The 17,581-nt window shown below is 39.0% G+C and overlaps 1 protein-coding gene across 4 annotated transcripts in view; it reads right to left on the minus strand.

Annotated features, from left to right (window-relative positions):
• Nucleotides 1-17,581, minus strand: part of DOCK1 (dedicator of cytokinesis 1) — a 550,235-nt gene that overhangs the window by 230,745 nt on the left and 301,909 nt on the right. For 2 of the 4 annotated variants that reach the window (XM_073354057.1, XM_073354056.1), the window contains exons 28-29: nt 11,558-11,635; nt 9,090-9,191 (exon numbers count right to left, since the gene is read on the minus strand). In XM_073354057.1, coding sequence (XP_073210158.1) covers nt 9,090-9,191; nt 11,558-11,635 — 180 coding nt within the window. The remainder of the gene's footprint in view (nt 1-9,089; nt 9,192-11,557; nt 11,636-17,581) is intronic. The other 2 variants (XM_073354059.1, XM_073354058.1) reach the window with 1 other exon arrangement.

Consider the following 17,581-nt stretch of genomic DNA (forward strand, 5'->3'; position numbering starts at 1 on the left):
GGAGTAATATGCAAAGACGAGACTGAACACCAATAATTAGGGCCCTACCAAATTCACGGTCCATTTTAGTCAATTTCATGGTCATAGTATTTTAAAAATTGTAAACTTCATGATTTCAGCAATTTAAACCTGAAATTTCATGGTGTTGTATTTGTAGGGGTCCTGACCCAAAAAGTAGTTGTGAGGAGGGGTCACAAGGTTATTGCAGAGGGGGTTGCGGTAATGCTACTTTTACTTCCTCACTGCTGCTGGAGGCGGCACTCCCTTTGGAGCTGTGCAGCTGGAGAGCACCAGCTGCTGGCTGGGAGCCCAACTCTGAAGGCAGAGTCGCTGCCAGCAGCAACGCAGAAGTAGGGATGGCCCAATTGCCACCCTTACTTCTGTGCTGCAGCCTGCAGACCTAGCTCCTTAGTCAGCAGCCACCATTCTCTGGCTGCCCAGTTCTGGAGGCAGCAGCGCAAAAGTAAGGGTGGCATGGTTCTGACATTATTGCCACCCTTACTTCTGCGCTGCTACTGGCAGGGTGCCACCTTCAAAACTGGGTGCCCGACCAACAGCTGCCACTCTCTAGCCACCCAGCTCTGAGGGCAGTGCAGAAGTAAGGCTGGCAATACCGCAACCCCCTAAAATAACCTTGCCACCTCCCAGCAACTTCTTTTTGCGTCAGGACCTCCAATTTGAGAAACGCTGGTCTGCCTCATGAAATCTGTATAGTATAGGGTAAAAGCACACAAAAGACTAGATTTCACAGGGGGAGACCAGGTTTCACAGTCCATGACATGTTTTTCAATTTGGTAGGGCCCTAGCAGACGATTTTAACTAATCATATGATGACCTTCCTGAACAAGCAAAGAGTGATAACCTCAGATTGAAGCTGTTTTGAAATGAAAGAATTTTAAATCACACTGCAGTAGTGTAGACTAATCTCAAACTGATAAGGAGAGAGAAGCTTGTACCAGAGAGTTAAGTTTATGAATTTAGCCATTTTTACAAAGAGCAGATAACTCAAGATATCACACAGCAAATTTGGCATCACTTGTTATTCCTAAATCAGAATAGTATAGTTTGTTATGGTCAAATCCTTCATGCCTACAAGGCAGTCCTAAGCCAATGTACGGCCTCTTCCCAAGACCCTGAATAGCCTCAAGGAACAAAAATAGTTTCAGTGCAAAGAGCAAAATCCAAAATGCCATCTATTAAAAAAAGCCCTTATTATAACAATACATATTCAGTATAAAACAAAACAAGTTTAATCTTTTTTTAAAGAAGCAATAAAAACTGTAAAATAGATTCCATGGCATAATAAGAGTAACACTTCTTAAATTATAGTCAGATTTACAAATTACGGTGATGAAGTAAAAATGAAACCATGGTCTGAAATCAACAAGATGAAATCCAATAAAGGAAAGTGCAAAGTACTTCCCTTAGGAAGGAAAAATCAAACGTACAGCTACAAAATGTGGAATAAGTGGCTAGGTGGTAGTACTGCTGAAAAAAGATCTGGGAGGTTATAGTGGATCACAAAATGAATCCAAGTCAACAATGTGATGCAGTTGCAAAACAGGATAATATTCTGGGTTGTATTAACTGGAGTGTCACATGTAAGACATGAGGGATAATAGTCTTCCTCTATTTGGCACTGGTGAGACTTCAGCTGGAGTACTGGATGCCAAACTTTAGGAGATATATGGACAAACTGGAGAGTCCAGAGGACAGCAACAAAAATGAAAAAAGGTTTAGACATGACCTGACATGAGGAAAAATTAAAAAACCAGGGTATGTTTAGTCTTGAGAAAAGAAGACTGAGGGGGGACCTGATAACAGTCTTCAAATACATTTAGGACTATTATAAAGAGTATAGGGATCAATTGTTCTCTGTCTTCACTGAAGCAGCAAGATATTAGTAAAAACTTTGTAACTATTAGAGTAGGTAAGCTCTGGAATAGGGCTCCAAGCGAGGCTGTGGAATCCCCATCATTGGAGGTTTTTAAGAACTGATTATACAAACACTTGTCAGGGAGGACCTAGGTAAATTTTGTCCTGCCTCAGCACAGTGGGGGAACTTGATGATTTCTCATGGTCGCTTCCAGCCCTACATTTCTATGATTCTATGATGTAAAAATCTCACTTATGCTGAAGGAGAAAGTGACCCGATATAGTATATGGCCAAATATCCTTGGGGAGTTCTTCTTAAGAAAAAATTAAAATTCATAGAGCTGTGAATATACTTCAGTGATGCCCCCACACGACTGGGAAGTGTCAATCCATAGATAGTTCTTATCTTTTGAAAATGCGCACATTCTACAGCATAAAGTTAATCTTTGTTCCAGTTACATTCCCGTTTTGGGCTCAGGGCTACTGACCTGTACATACTCTCTACCTATGTTTGGTCACCAGAAAAATCAACTCTATAAACCAGATTTTCAGGAAGCAGGTGAAAGTGCTAGCATCACCCATTGCTAAATATCACCCTATTTTGTATTGCCCAGATGATGAGAAATCAAATACTGAGCACAGTCCAATTTATGACAGGATGACTGGTTGATGCCATATTCAGATAAGCTGTCATGATTCTATGTAGTTTTACTTTGTCATTCAAATGAAATGACCACAAATCTCTAAGAATATCGGGGTATTTGAGATATCCCAACAGTGGAGAAAAAAACAGTTACCACAGTATCTATGGTTCTTTGGCAGTGTTACCTCTCTATGTTCATACTTGGAGGTGTGCCCCAGCTCTGAGGAGCTTCCAGTACATTCTAGAAAGTTATGCCCACTAGGGCTGCAAAAAAACCCTCTTGGGACACTCAAAGTTGACATTATAAAAGGGCCATGCAGCCCAAATCATCTCAGCTCCTTACAGTAAGCAGAGTTCAGTAGTACTCCACTGAAGGACATCCTTTGGGCAGGTCTAAAAATGGACCTTGACTTTCCTAGATCATCTTTTCATAGATTTTCATAAGGGAGCACTATGATCATCTAACTCTGACCTTTTGCATAACACAGGCCATAAAATTTAAATCAACATCAAGATGGACTGAGGTAGAATATATATTTTACAAAGATATCTGATTTTAATTTAAAGACTTCAAATGATGGAGCCTCAATCATAGCCTGAGGTAAGCTGTTCTAATGATAAATCACCCTCACTTAAAAAGTTGTTCATTATTTCTTGTCTGAATTTGTCCACCTTTAACTTCCAGCTACAAGACTTCATTATGCCTCTATGTTCGATTAAAGAGCCATGTACTATCAGAAATTATCTCTGTATGTAGAAACTTATGGACTGTGATTAAGTCACCTCTTCATCTTTTGTGACCCCCACACTCCAAGGGGTGAGCCCAAAGGCCCTGGCAGAAAGGCTGCCAAAACCTTGGGTTAAAGAGCCTCAGGGCAGGACTCTGTAAGCCTTCATCAGAAGGGTACATGCTCAGGGGAATATCTATATGCTCCAGTAGTTGCACTGAGGGTCCTATACTAACCAAAAAGGAAGGAAAAGAACTAGGAGTTCTACGAATTTGGAACATGGGAAAGGCAAAAGAGCACTCAACGCTGATGATGCCATGGTAGGCAATTCTTTATATGAAATCTAAGCCTTGATTTCAATATTCATTATTGTATGATATATTTTTAAATGACACTGTTTTAAAAGAATAAATGGTATCTCAGAGTTAAATGTCAAGAGGTACTCAAGAGTCCGTTCTGAACATAACCAATACAAATACCATTTTAACACAGCAACTTAACTTTTCCCTCTTACTAACAAGCAACATGAATGTTTTCCTTTGAACAGGAAACTACACAATTTAAATAATAAAATACTACTAGCTATGTCAAAAAGGAAAAGTACTGATTTATTATTACACACTGAGTTACATACTGTAATTTCATGTTAGTATTTTGAACTGATAACTCTATTAGGTACTGTGCACATTAAAATACTAATCAGTTTATTCATTGTCATTACCATGCCATGAATTTGCTATTTTTTCTTTTCACCGGAGAATTATGATCCATTACCATTACACATCCAATCATATAATTTATGTTCTAACATTAATTTAACATATAATTATTTACCATTAACATCTTATACATTTAACATTTGTTATTATATTATCATATATATTACTCCCATGTAACAAATTATCATTTACAGATCAACAATTATATCACATCATTTCTTAAGAAGCAACATTTTAGTTCAAGGCAAAAAAAAAAAGTGTGCCAAAACTGATGACAGAAACATTTGTATTAGCATGTTTGCTAGTTTATAAGAAATTTTGGAAAGTATAAATGTGGGAGAAAAACTGTCTATATGAAGTGGACTCATAATACAGAGATGAAGCTCTCTTCCAAATAATAATCTAAGATAAAAAAATTTAGAACAGAGAATAATTTCTGATATAAAATCCAAGACCATATTCAATAGGAACTATGTATGAGGTAAAGACACAAGGGGGGGAAAGGGGATTGTTAGTGAACAACAGAGCAGTGGTAAAAGCAGACAACTCACTAATTCTTCTAACTAACAATTGTTAAATCATCACATTGTAAACTTCAAAACCATAAATGCTCTTTTTTTCCCCATAAGGAGATCAAACTGGTCAACTAAACTGATTTTCAGACCTGCTGAGGAAGTGAAAAAAATAAACAATGGGCGAATAGTCATATAAAACTTTGACAAACCCTCATTAATGCACTAGAATAATCAAAGGGATGTAATACTTACTCCTCTGATTCAAGCTATCTGCTTTTTGTTGCTCAGAATTGCAATTTGGAGATCCTGTTGGATCCTAGATTGCTTTCTTGTGTCGTGTTACAGCAGCAGACTAGAATGTTTTCCCATAATTGTTTGGCTAAGAGGCTGTGATTTTCTATTTTCTTTCAGAGATGGAATTTGGATTATTAATACACTTTATTTGGAACTACATCTGAAGGCCACTCAGAAATTCTAGGTAGCATAGAACAAGTAACTCAACAAAGCTCCTGACAGGAAGTGTTATGTTTTTGGATGTAACTGACGGTGTTAATCTTGCTTTAGAAAGCACTTTGTGTTTGTAGGTGGATCCTGAGCTAACTGTACCTACGTATCATAGGTAAAATTGGCAAGCCCTTAAGAGCTACAATTGTATAAATTAGATGGGAGTTACACACCTGTACAGTAACGGGAATTCACTGAAATGTTTTGTCCCTATGTTGCTCCATCTCTGGGATGTGCACATGCTCATGCACTCTTGATGGGAGATTTTTAGTTAGCAGTGTTTGCAGGTCCGTGCCTGCATCCTACGTATTCCCATACTCTGGTGTAAGGATATATAGGAAGCTGGCTGAAGAACAAGGTATTGAAGGGAAAATGACAAGAGGAAACAACTCTCTATAGGTTCAAATGGGGGTTTCCGTAGAGCACTGAGAACAAAGTTGAAGTCCATGGTGGAGCTGGCTCTTGGACAGGAGGGAAGAGATTGAACAAACCCTTGATAAATTTTGCAGTAATGGAGTGGGTGAAGACTGAGAACCCTTTGTTTAGGAACCCAAATTTTCTGGGAATTTGAGTAATAGAGGCATTGGGGATAAGCATATAGCAGGACCTAAGGCCAAGGAGTGACTAGGGCATCTCAAGTTGAGTAGTGGCTGCACCCTCCCTTGAACAGAAATGTTCGCACTTTGCACTGGATGGCATTGTGATGAGATTTGTGTCCCAATGACCCAAGACAGACTTATCTTCCAGAATACCTCACTGTTCAGTTCCCATTCATGGTCGATGCTGAAATTTCTGCTGAGGGAGTTCACTACAGTGTTCTCTAGACCTGGCAGATAAATCACAGAAATGTGTATGCAGTGTGATATGCACCTGTTCTATAGTTTTATGGAGTCAACACATAAGGACTGGGATCTTGCTCCTTCTTGTCAATTGATATAATAAATTGCTGCCTTGTTGTCCAGCATTTATTCTGATTGGATGGTCCTTGATATGGGTTGCGAAGCGTTGGCAAGAATAAGGAACTGCTCTGAGCTCCATTATGTTGATATGGAGGGTCACCACAAGAAGGGTCCATTCTCCATTCACCCTGAGCTGTGAGGTTGTGGGAGTGTGCGCCCTAACCTATCAGGGAAGTGTCTGTGGTGATAATCCTCGTGGGAGGAGGCTGTAGGAATAGAACTCCCACACACAACTTTTGTGGGTTCTTCCACCAAGGTAGAGAATTGAGGACGTTGGATAGACTGTGTTTGTTAGGGGTGTAGACAGTTCTCAACCAAGCCTGAAGACACTGAGAATGTAGTCTTGCTAAGGAAGTCATGAATGTAGAGGCTACTATATGGCCCAGAAGTTGTTGGCAACCTGTGGTTTACGGGCTCCGTTGAATTGTTGAAACAAGATTGGAGATTATGGTGAACCTGTCCTCGGGTAGATATGCTCTCTCAGAAGTAGAGTCCAGAGTGGCTCTGATTAAGTCTGTATGTTGAATGGGTATGAGGGTAGACTTTTCCACATTGAGGCGGAGGTCCAGTAAGTGGAACGGAGACAGGCTTTTTCTGGTTGTTGTCTGTGAGCAAACTTTCAGGAGCCAATCATCCAGTGAGGGGAAGACAATTATGCCCATCTTTTGAAGATAGGTTGCTGAGGCTGATAGAACTTTAGTGAATACCTTGGGGCAGTGTAAAAGCCAAAGGTTAAGACAGGATAGTGGTAGTGGTCCCTGCCTATCCCAAAACATCGGAATTGTTTGTGCAAGGGATGAATGGTGGCATGAAAATAGGCATCCTAAAGTTGAGGGACACAAACCAGTCTTTGGGATCCACGGGGGAGGAGGGGAAAAATCATTGCAAGGGTCCCCATTTTGAACCATGTGGAACGGATCATGGTGTTTAAAGTCCTGAGGTCCAGAATTGGTATCCAATCCCCATTTTTCTCAGGGATTCTACCAAGAATAGCAGCCTTTTCCGACTAGTCTAGTGGAACATGTTTGATCGCTCCCAGAGCTAAGGGGAATTGTGCCTGCTGACTTAAGAGGTCTTCATGAGAAGGGTCCCTGAAGAGGGACAGTAGGGGTGGTGGTAAGAAGCTAAACTGGATGGAATAGCTTGTAGAAATCGCTTCTAGAATCCATCTGTCTGAGGTTGTGTGTTCTAGAAAGGTGGGAAAGGGGAGAGATGATCCCCATAAGGTTGGAAGGGTAGGGGAATAGGTGCAGCTGTGTCATCAGCACCAAGCAAAGCCTAGAGAGATGCTTTGGCAACTGACTAACCTTCTGAAATGAAGCCCTACATTTTTTCTGTCTAACTGTGAAACCACTTGAGAACTGGCTATTCTGAACTGCAAAGAGTCTGAGGAGTCCAATCGTTTTAGCTTCTTGTTGGATGGGACACTGATGTTGCATGTTTCATTCCTTAACAGCCTGAACAACCAGAGAGTTGGGAGCAGAGTAGGAGAAAAACTGCTCCAAATCTCTGGTTGGAATGCAGTATTTTTTGGCTGGCTCATTTACATGTGGATGGGATAGCAGCTGGAGTTTGCCACACTGTGCATACTTGGGTAAGCAGAGCATCGCTGATGGGCGAGTAAGTGTATGAAGGTTATCAAATAAGGAATGTTGGGGCTCCTCCAACAGGATTTGTAAGGTGCCTGCTACTCTTTTTATAAAGTCTTGAAAGGCCTTAAAATCATCAGGGATAAGATGGTGGGGAGAGGCATGTCAGTCTCATCTAGTAAAGAAGAGGACTTCTGGGAGGGTAGTGTTTCTTCCTGTTCCACTAGTTCCTACTCTGTGAAATCTGGTCTCCCCCTGTGAAATCTGGTCTTTTGTGTGCTTTTACCCTTTACTATACAGATTTCAGCAGGAGCAGGGCTGAAACCCTAAGCCCCGGCAGGCGCCTTCTGCGGGGCTGAAGCCCCGAGTCCCAGCCCCTGGCAAGTGTGCCCCAGCTCTCAAACTTCTGAAGATTGTTGTATGCAGCTCGGAGGGCCAGTAAGTATGGCCACCCCTGCTATATACCCTCCTATCACAGCATGAGGGTGCCTAGACACTGATGATGAACATCTCCAATCAAGTGGGCACAGGCGAGCACACACCCTGACATGGATCACCCAGAGGGAAAATGCTCAAAGAAGAATCAGACACATGTAACTATAGAGTAGCATGTTGTTATGCTGAGCTATTTCCTTTACTCCTCTTTTTTCCTTTTTTCAAAAATAAAAATTTAAAACACACTAAAATGACATATTGCAGCAAGGATGAGTGAATTGTTGTATCAAGAAAAGCACCAATATTTTTCCTACAATAAAACTTCAGGCAAGAATATTAAATTACACAACGTTGAGGTTGCCAGAAATCAAGAAACCTGTTTTTCTCTTTTTGTATCTAACTCACTACAGTGAATAAAGAGACAAGGTGGGTGAAGTAATATCTTTTATTGGACCCAGCTTCTGTTGGTGAGAGAGAGAAACTTTCCAGACATACAAAGCTACTCTTCACGTCTGGGAAAGGTAAACCCAGGATCACAGCAACATGAAGGTGGAACAGATGGTTTAGCATAAGGAGTTAGCACAAATTGTAAGGTATCATTCAAGGTAGAGTGGCCTGTTAACACCTCTGTAGCCACTGCATACAGCGAATGAAGGTGGTTCTGAAATTAAAATATATCCAAAAACTGCTTAAAATGCTCTAACATGAAAACCCATTGTTCCTAAGTAACAGAATGTGTAATGTAAAGCAGATCAGATCTCAGCTTGTCTGCTGCTTGATGGATCTCGGCCAACAAGTTTGGTTGCTACTCTGCCTTATGCATTTGCCATATGGCAATGATAGTTCCAGGTCATTAGAGTTATCTGCTTAGCAATAAATTCCTGTTATGCTCTAATTATGTTGTATTATAGGTGGAGTTAAAGAATGATTACAAAAAAAATATATGATGAGCTTCAATCATTATTGCTGATTATTAAATGAGTGCACCTTTAAACTTAAAATGTTAGGTTATATGAATCAAATACCTTTTTTTCAAATCTGTAACTGCATTTATCAAATACTAACAGAAACAGAAAGTAAGACAAATGCTACATAGGGTAAAGATGCCAAAGTTAAACTTACCACAACATCTGACCGCATCTTTCCAAAAGTCTTGATTAAATGAGCATAATGATAGTCTTCCATTTGCCTTAAAATGGCTGTCATGCTTGCAACGAAGTTTCCCTATTAAAATAATGATAATAATAGTTTAACCGATGGGGCTAAATAGTACCTGCTATCAAAACATTGTGTCACTAGGCTCCAACAATTTCTTTTGGTATGTCAATAAAGTGGACTAGTCAAAGTAAAACTTTATCATTAACATGTCATTAATAGAAAGAAATCCAAGGGTCCATGCATAGTCTGCTGCTAGTGAATAGGCATTCAAACACATACAAGTGCATGAAAATATAAAATTTAAATTTATTTGTTTCATACTTGATCAGGCATTTCAGTCCTGATTTTGGACTATATTTTGATACAGAATCTATCTGGAGATATAAACCTTTTCTGCATTACAGACTTTAAAATCTAACAAACACATTACCAGTTCTAGTATCCACATGTGGGTAAGTCAGTATAGTCTGCAATGAAGACATTGCTTTAAAAATCATTACAATGGATATTGTAAGAATGACCAGCTTTATGAAAAAACACTATACTGTCATCAAAAATACCATCTGCCACACTGTCTCTCTAAACCCATGAAAAAGGTTTTGCGTTATTTTTTTAATCCCAAAATTTAAATTTTTCTGCACTGAAAAGTCTTAACCCCAAACTACATTCTGCTAAGAAAAAGCCCTATTGGTACTAGCATATCTAGGCTATCATCAATGACAGTTCTACTAGTTTAGGAAACTTATTCTAATATCCCCTGTTAAGAATATGTTAAGTGGACTGCTCATAATCAAATAGAACATAAACCTTTGGAATGATTCTTAATAAATCAACAAATACGTCTGATTTTTAGGAAATTCTCAAAATTCAAAGGAAAGTTAGAGAATAAATAGGTAATTCTCTTTGATTTCCATACTCCCTTACATAACATTTCAAATTAATCTTTTTTTTCTACTTTGAAGATTATTCTATTTCATGCATAGTGTGATATAAAGTCAATTTGAGTGGTAACACAACACTTGAGAAAGTATTTTTTGATTGAACACTTTCTTTCTAAAGCAGGATATTGATAAATTTTTGCCATTTAAGGCCTTCAATAGTTAGCACTTCAATCTCTTTGCTACACAAATCTCAAGTACCTGAGGTCAAATATCAGGCCATGGAAGAGGCTTGACTTGTGCATCTGTGTAATTGTTGATCCACCACACACTCACCCTGTCCCCAAACTTCCTGACAGATTCCTTGCATTGGGTTTCTGCATACCCTTCCTCCAGGGCAGCAGACCTCATACTTGTTCTGCTGCTTAGCTGGCTTTGTTTGTGTTGGAAGGAATGCCTTTTCCCTTACTAATTTTTCTGTACTACACAAATATAGATTAGAAATATTAAGAGGTGCAAAAGGTGTAAATAAGAAAAGGGAGCGGTCAGCTCACTGGGCATTTTGGTATGTCAAAGACCTTTACGGTTACTCTCTCTTATCCATAGCAAGAGATGGGGATATAAAATGATGTTAGCTAATAGGAAATTTACATAATAGGGGACCCTCTCATGGGAAACAGAAAAGGAAAAATATTAATTGCCAAAAGAGACTGTATAATATGTACATAAAGACACAGAAAAAGGGTTTGCTACTTAGAGGCCAAATCTAAATAATATTCAGTCCATCTCCCTTAAGGATTCGATATAATAATCAATGTGGTGGTTCTGAGCCACAAAGGCCAGAGTTTGCGGGGGAGGGAAGGGGAGTGTTTTGTTTTGTTTTTAAACTGGCCAATTAGGGCTAGATTCAAGATAACATTCGGTCTTACCACCCCCATGAATTCCTGGTTCATACACATTCAGGAAAGGTGAAGAAGAGAAAGGAGATTAGACAGATTTTCTTAAATCTATCTTCTGTATTTGACCATTTAAATATCTAATCTTTTAAAACTCCACTCTTTTTGGCCTTAGTCCTTCAAACATTTATGTACATGATTAATTTTACTCATGTAATTAAAGTTAAGCATGTATATTATTTCTCTACTGAATCAGGACCTTAATGGTTAATTCATCAGTACACAGCTGATTTTTTTTTTTAAACATAGCATATTTTCTGTACCTGGTTAATAGCTTTGTTCACATAGTTATGATAATCTCATTCTGTTTGTTTAGCAATTTAAATTATTATGAACAATGGCAACAACTGAGAGATGAATTTTGTACCAAGGGAACAGATAATGCTAACTTTGTATTTGAATGGAGAACTAACTTGGGAAAACGGTCAAACCTTATGGATTTAAACATTCACTGTTCAGATGCATCAACATTTAGAAATGAAGTTTATCTTATATTAATTTATCTTGTATGTAAATTTGTGGCCACTGCCCCATTAAATGGCTAATTATTAAAGATTAATGTTTGCAAACATGAGCCCTCTCCTTCATATTCCAATACCTCTAGCTCTTGCCTTGAGATCATAATCCTCTCTTTGTAACAGTACAGTGTTTGTCTGTGGGAATTACTACGATCATGCTGATAAGCAAGAAAAGAAGATGAGTCAATGGAGAGAAAGATAATTACATAAAAATATCTTATTAATTAGCATGCTAAGAGTTACACAAGATACATGTAAGGTAAATACTTTATACTTAAATGTTGTGTTTCCATATGAACCATAAAATATTTTCCTTTTTTTAAACTAATGTTTATTAGTGAAAGAAAAACACAGGAACAAACACACTACATATGAACTCACCATAAAGCAAAGAATGAAATATATCAAAGAGTACATCCAGGTCAGCAACAACCCATAAGACTAGGGTATAGGCCTTTATCCAACTAAGCACAATTTAAGTAGTAATACAGATAAGTCCATGGAAGTAAGTAAATGTCTCCTTCAAGGAATTAAAGTAACTCATCCACAGTATACACAAAGAACACACAAACAATATATCCAAAATGAAAAGAACAAAAGCCCCAAAAAATATTTTGAAAACACAAAACCTCAAAGTCAAAAAAAGGGAGATGGATGCTTGGTAACAGCTAACAGTGTTAGATGGGACTACATTTCCACTAGGAGAGGAACTAGGGTTGCCAACCCTCCAGGATTGTTATGGAGTCCCCAGGAATTAAAGATTGTCACGTGATGAAACCTCCAAGAACGTGTGCAACCAAAATTGGCAACACTAAGAGAAACACAGAGTCCCTTAGCCATATAAAAATCTGTTCATCCATAAAGAATCTGTGTAGGGCAAAAACTAGATGCTCATAAAATGAATACAAGGGACAGTTATCAAATCATCTGAATGATACTCGCCGTGTCATACCATCTGACCAGTATGCGTTTCCATTACCCCACTTCCTCCTGAATGCAGGGTCAAAAAGAGACAGAGGAGATCATCTTTATTCTAATTCTGAGGGAGTGGGAGTTTTGGGGGGAGGGCTGGAGGAGGAATGGGGCCTTTGCACTATTTCATCTTAAGTCCATTAACGCCATCTTAAAATATATATAAAGAAGAAAACCATACAACAGTTAAAAGTACACTATAAAGCTTCAACCATTTCCATTTATTTTAAAACTCAAGGAGCATGTGTGTTCCAACTATATTTGACTATGCTGTATTAATTTAAATGACCATCCCTATAAGATGCTTTGAATTGAAAAAACCTCATTAAACTTATTTTTGCTTTTCATGTGTCTTTAGATTTAGTAATTTTAAGATTTTCTTCCATTTGCAGCCAGCACAGTGTGTTATTAATTACAAAGCTGTCTAAAATTGTAATTTTATAACAGACACAAGGTGGGTGAGGTAATATCTTTTATTGGACCAAATTGTCTCTCTAATATCCTGGGACCAACATGGCTACAATACTACAAACATAATTTTCTAATGGTTAAGCTTATTTCATATGGCCTATTAGCTATTTAGCAATAACTAGTAATATTAAACACTTGTCTTAAGTTGATTTTTTAATGTTTAGTTGGATTCAGAAAATACTATAATCTCATATAGCGGATCACTCCAGGCAATACAAAGCAAAAAATCTAATTTTCTAAAAAATCAATTTCAATTTTACTGTAGCAGTAATTGCAGACCTATATTTATGTAACAAGTACAGCAAAGGGCAACATATGGGACTTACTGTTGCTTTTTGCAATTATTAGCTATTCATTCAGTGTCAAGGTTTTCATTGCAAGCCCTTCACACACTTTCATATTTACAAAGCAGGAAAACAAATACTATAAATGAAATACTCACAAATGACTAATATGATCACTCCATACACTATAACAACAGAGCACTTCATGTATTTTTGTATGTTTTTTAATATAATTAAATTTATTTCTAGCACAAAAATCACCAGCCAGCACAGCTGCTAACTTAATCCTTTTTTTCTTATCAATAAACCAGGTACACTGAGGCAAGAGAGAGTTTAAAACTCTCGGAGAGTTTAAAACTTGCGGATGATACTAAACTGGGAGGAGTGGTAGATACGCTGGAGGGGAGGGATAGGATACAGAAGGACCTAGACCAATTGGAAGATTGGGCCAAAAGGAATCTGATGAGGTTCAATAAGGATAAGTGCAGGGTCCTGCACTTAGGACGGAAGAACCCAATGCACAGCTACAGACTAGGGACCGAATGGCTAGGCAGCAGTTCTGCAGAAAAGGACCTAGGGGTGACAGTGGACGAGAAGCTGGATATGAGTCAGCAGTGTGCCCTTGTTGCCAAGAAGGCCAATGGCATTTTGGGATGTATAAGTAGGGGCATAGCGAGCAGATCGAGGGACGTGATCGTTCCCCTCTATTCGACATTGGTGAGGCCTCATCTGGAGTACTGTGTGCAGTTTTGGGCCCCACACTTCAAGAAGGATGTGGATAAATTGGAGAGAGTCCAGCGAAGGGCAACAAAAATGATTAGGGGTCTGGAACACATGAGTTATGAGGAGAGGCTGAGGGAGCTGGGATTGTTTAGCCTGCAGAAGAGAAGAATGAGGGGGGATTTGATAGCTGCTTTCAACTACCTGAAAGGGGGTTCCAAAGAGGATGGCTCTAGACTGTTCTCAATGGTAGCAGATGACAGAACGAGGAGTAATGGTCTCAAGTTGCAGTGGGGGAGGTTTAGATTGGATATTAGGAAAAACTTTTTCACTAAGAGGGTGGTGAAACACTGGAATGCGTTACCTAGGGAGGTGGTAGAATCTCCTTCCTTAGAGGTTTTTAAGGTCAGGCTTGACAAAGCCCTGGCTGGGATGATTTAACTGGGAATTGGTCCTGCTTCGAGCAGGGGGTTGGACTAGATGACCTTCTGGGGTCCCTTCCAACCCTGATATTCTATGATTCTATGATTCTATGAAAACAGTATTTTGTGATGTGCTGTGTCTGCAACCACATCTTAATATAAGCCAGAATAATTCACGCTTAATAAGCTCTCAGTGGCGAAGGATCAATAACTCAGCCCATTTAAAAAAAAAATACTGTTGACTTCTTTTGATAAAGGATTCTGTTATTACTTGGATTACATATTTTATTTGAGAGTGATTGTCGTCTTCTTTTTTTAGAATGCAATTACAGTACCTAATTCATAACTTGTTAAAATTTCTACTTTTTTAAATGAAAAAAGGTGGAAATTGCATATGGACTTAACAAATCAACAGAATGAAGCAAATATTACATTTTCTTTAAGAACTCAATATTCAAACTATTGTTAAAAGTGTAAATTACATTTTAATTTAAAAAACTTTTCCCTTCACCAATGTCACAAGAACAGTTGTTCCCAGACTTGGTCCGCCGCTTGTGCAGGGAAAGTCCCTGGCAGGCCGGGCCGGTTTGTTTACCTGCTGCGTCCACAGGTTTGGCCAATCGTGGCTCTCAGTGGCTGTGGTTTGCCGCTCTAGGCCAACGGGAGCTGCTGGAAGCGGCTTGGGCCAAGGGACATACGGGCCACCGCTTCCAGCAGCTTCCATTGGAAGCCATGATTGGCCAAACCTGCAGACGTAGCAGGTAAACAAACTGGCCCAGCCTGTCAGGGGCTTTCCCTGCACAAGTGGCGGAACAAGTTTGGGAACCACTGCACTAGAAGATTGCAATATGAAAGCCAATTTCATAGAATCATAGAATATCAGGGTTGGAAGGGACCTCAGGAGGTCATCTAGTCCAACCCCCTCCTCAAAGCAGGACCAATCCCAGCCAGGGCTTTGTTAAACCTGACCTTAAAAACCTCAAAGGAAGGAGATTCCACCACCTCCCTAGGTAACGCATTCTAGTACTTCACCACCCTCCTAGTGAAAAAGTTTTTCCTAATATCCAACCCAAACCTCCCCCACTGCAACTTGAGACCATTACTCCTTGTTCTGTCATCTACCACCACTGAAAACAGCCTCTTTGGAACCCCCTTTCAGGTAGTTGAAAGCAGCTATCAAATCCCCTTTCATTCTTCTCTTCTGCAGACTAAACAATCCTAGTTCCCTCCTCATAAGTCATGTGTTTCAGTCCCCTAATCATTTTTGTTGCCCTCCGCTGGATGCTTTCCAATTTTTCCATGTCCTTCTTGTAGTGTGGGGCCCAAAACTGGACACAGTACTCCAGATGAGGCCTTGTCAATGTCAAATAGAGGGGAACGATTATGTCCCTCGATCTGCTGGCAATTTCCCAAAGGACACCAAGAGTTTTCTTTGCCTTGAGTACCAGGAAAAACATACAAAGTGGGAAACAAATAAGCCATACACATATATGTGTATTGCACCTGTAAACTGGTGTCTCACATGAAGTTTATCCATCAGTCTGGAACAGCTACCAAATCAGCTGCTGAACGGGGTCCCACCCAAAGAGAGAGAAGCAGCATATGCTTTTTTATTTTGTTTCTTGTGCCAAGATACTCTGCTTTAAATAGCCTCTAGTAGTTCCCAGAAAAAACTCAAGCTGGAATCATTAAACTATTTATCTACAATGAGAAAACCTCTTTGAAAGAAATGGAACAGAATGGAGGGATGTTCCATTATTATTATTACTACTTGTATTACCGTAGCAACCAAAGGCCCTAATTAGGTTTTAAAGACACATCTAATTTTCCTCAGACTCTCCCAAAAATTTACCACTGGACTCAAACCACTATGATAAGTTTCTCTGTAAGTTATCATTTGGGCAGAAATCTATAAACAAATTAAAACATGAAACTAGAATTAAAGGGCCATTTAAGTTTTAATTATAGTGTTGTTCCTATGATATTATTTTCTAATTGATGCCTTTATTTACATCTGTGCAAAATGAGTGAAAAGTAGATATAAGATGCTTCTAAATAATAAATCCATATATTAGAAAGCAATGACCCTACTTTTGGAAAGTAAGTAGTGAAAGTTTTCAGAGTAACAGCCGTGTTAGTCTGTATTCGCAAAAAGAAAAGGAGTACTTGTGGCACCTTAGAGACTAACCAATTTATTTGAGCATGAGCTTTCGTGAGCTACAGCTCACTTCATCGGATGCATTCAGTGGAAACTGCCAGTGGCAGTTTAAGTGTAAGTGGCAGTTTCCACGGTATGCATCCGATGAAGTGAGCTGTAGCTCACGAAAGCTCAGGCTCAAATAAATTGGTTAGTCTCTAAGGTGCCACAAGTACTCCTTTTCTTAGGAGTGAAAGTGTGTCTCTCAATTTTTGGCATCCTAGTTGAGATACCTGAAAGGGGACTGATTTGCACGCACTGCAAATCCCCTTTAAAGTTCAGTGTTCAAGTATCACATTCAGCACCAATAATCACTAGCCACTTTTGAAAACCTGGCCAGTATGTAAACCTGAATTAAAAGACAGTTTGTCTATTCAATGTAATGCTGATAAATAAGTTTACACGTCATTTTACTTAAGCAAACAAAGTGACAATCTAATATGGTATAAAGCTGAGGATCTCCAGCATTTTGCATTCTGTGGACTACTTTCTAAGAGAAATTATCTTTCATCTTCCTGTCTGCAACCCTTCTCCTGCTCGGCCTCAAAGTGCTTCACTTTGTATATTCCCACAAAGGGGTCTGCTGTTTGAGAACCACTGGTGCAAAGTATGTGCTAAAACACATACTAAGAAATAGCATGCAGTTTTTTGTAAGACAAATAATGCTATTTTTGGTTAGCATGCACTATTCTGGTTAATCTAATAAATTCATATATGGTATTTATCACTAACTCATGGTAAAAATACATTAGCGTGGATTTCAAATAATAACAGATTCCTGTAATCATCAATCAAAGTAGGTTGCAAAGGTTAAGACAAAACTGCAAAATATGCCAAAAAGCAGGCACTGAAATCAATCTGCATGCACGTAGTCAGGTCCCTAGAAGCATAAAAACTCATTTCTGCTAACAGGCTTTTCATAGCATTTGAGAGAACATTATGCTCAAGTACTCTCCACTGGTCAGTGCGCAGTAGATTAGAATCAATGCTATTATTTTGTCATATCAGTGTCTGTGCAGCATTTAAAATGTTTTTGAC

Source organism: Lepidochelys kempii, chromosome 7 (assembly GCF_965140265.1).
Source record: "Lepidochelys kempii isolate rLepKem1 chromosome 7, rLepKem1.hap2, whole genome shotgun sequence".
NCBI classification, from domain to species: Eukaryota; Metazoa; Chordata; order Testudines; family Cheloniidae; genus Lepidochelys; species Lepidochelys kempii.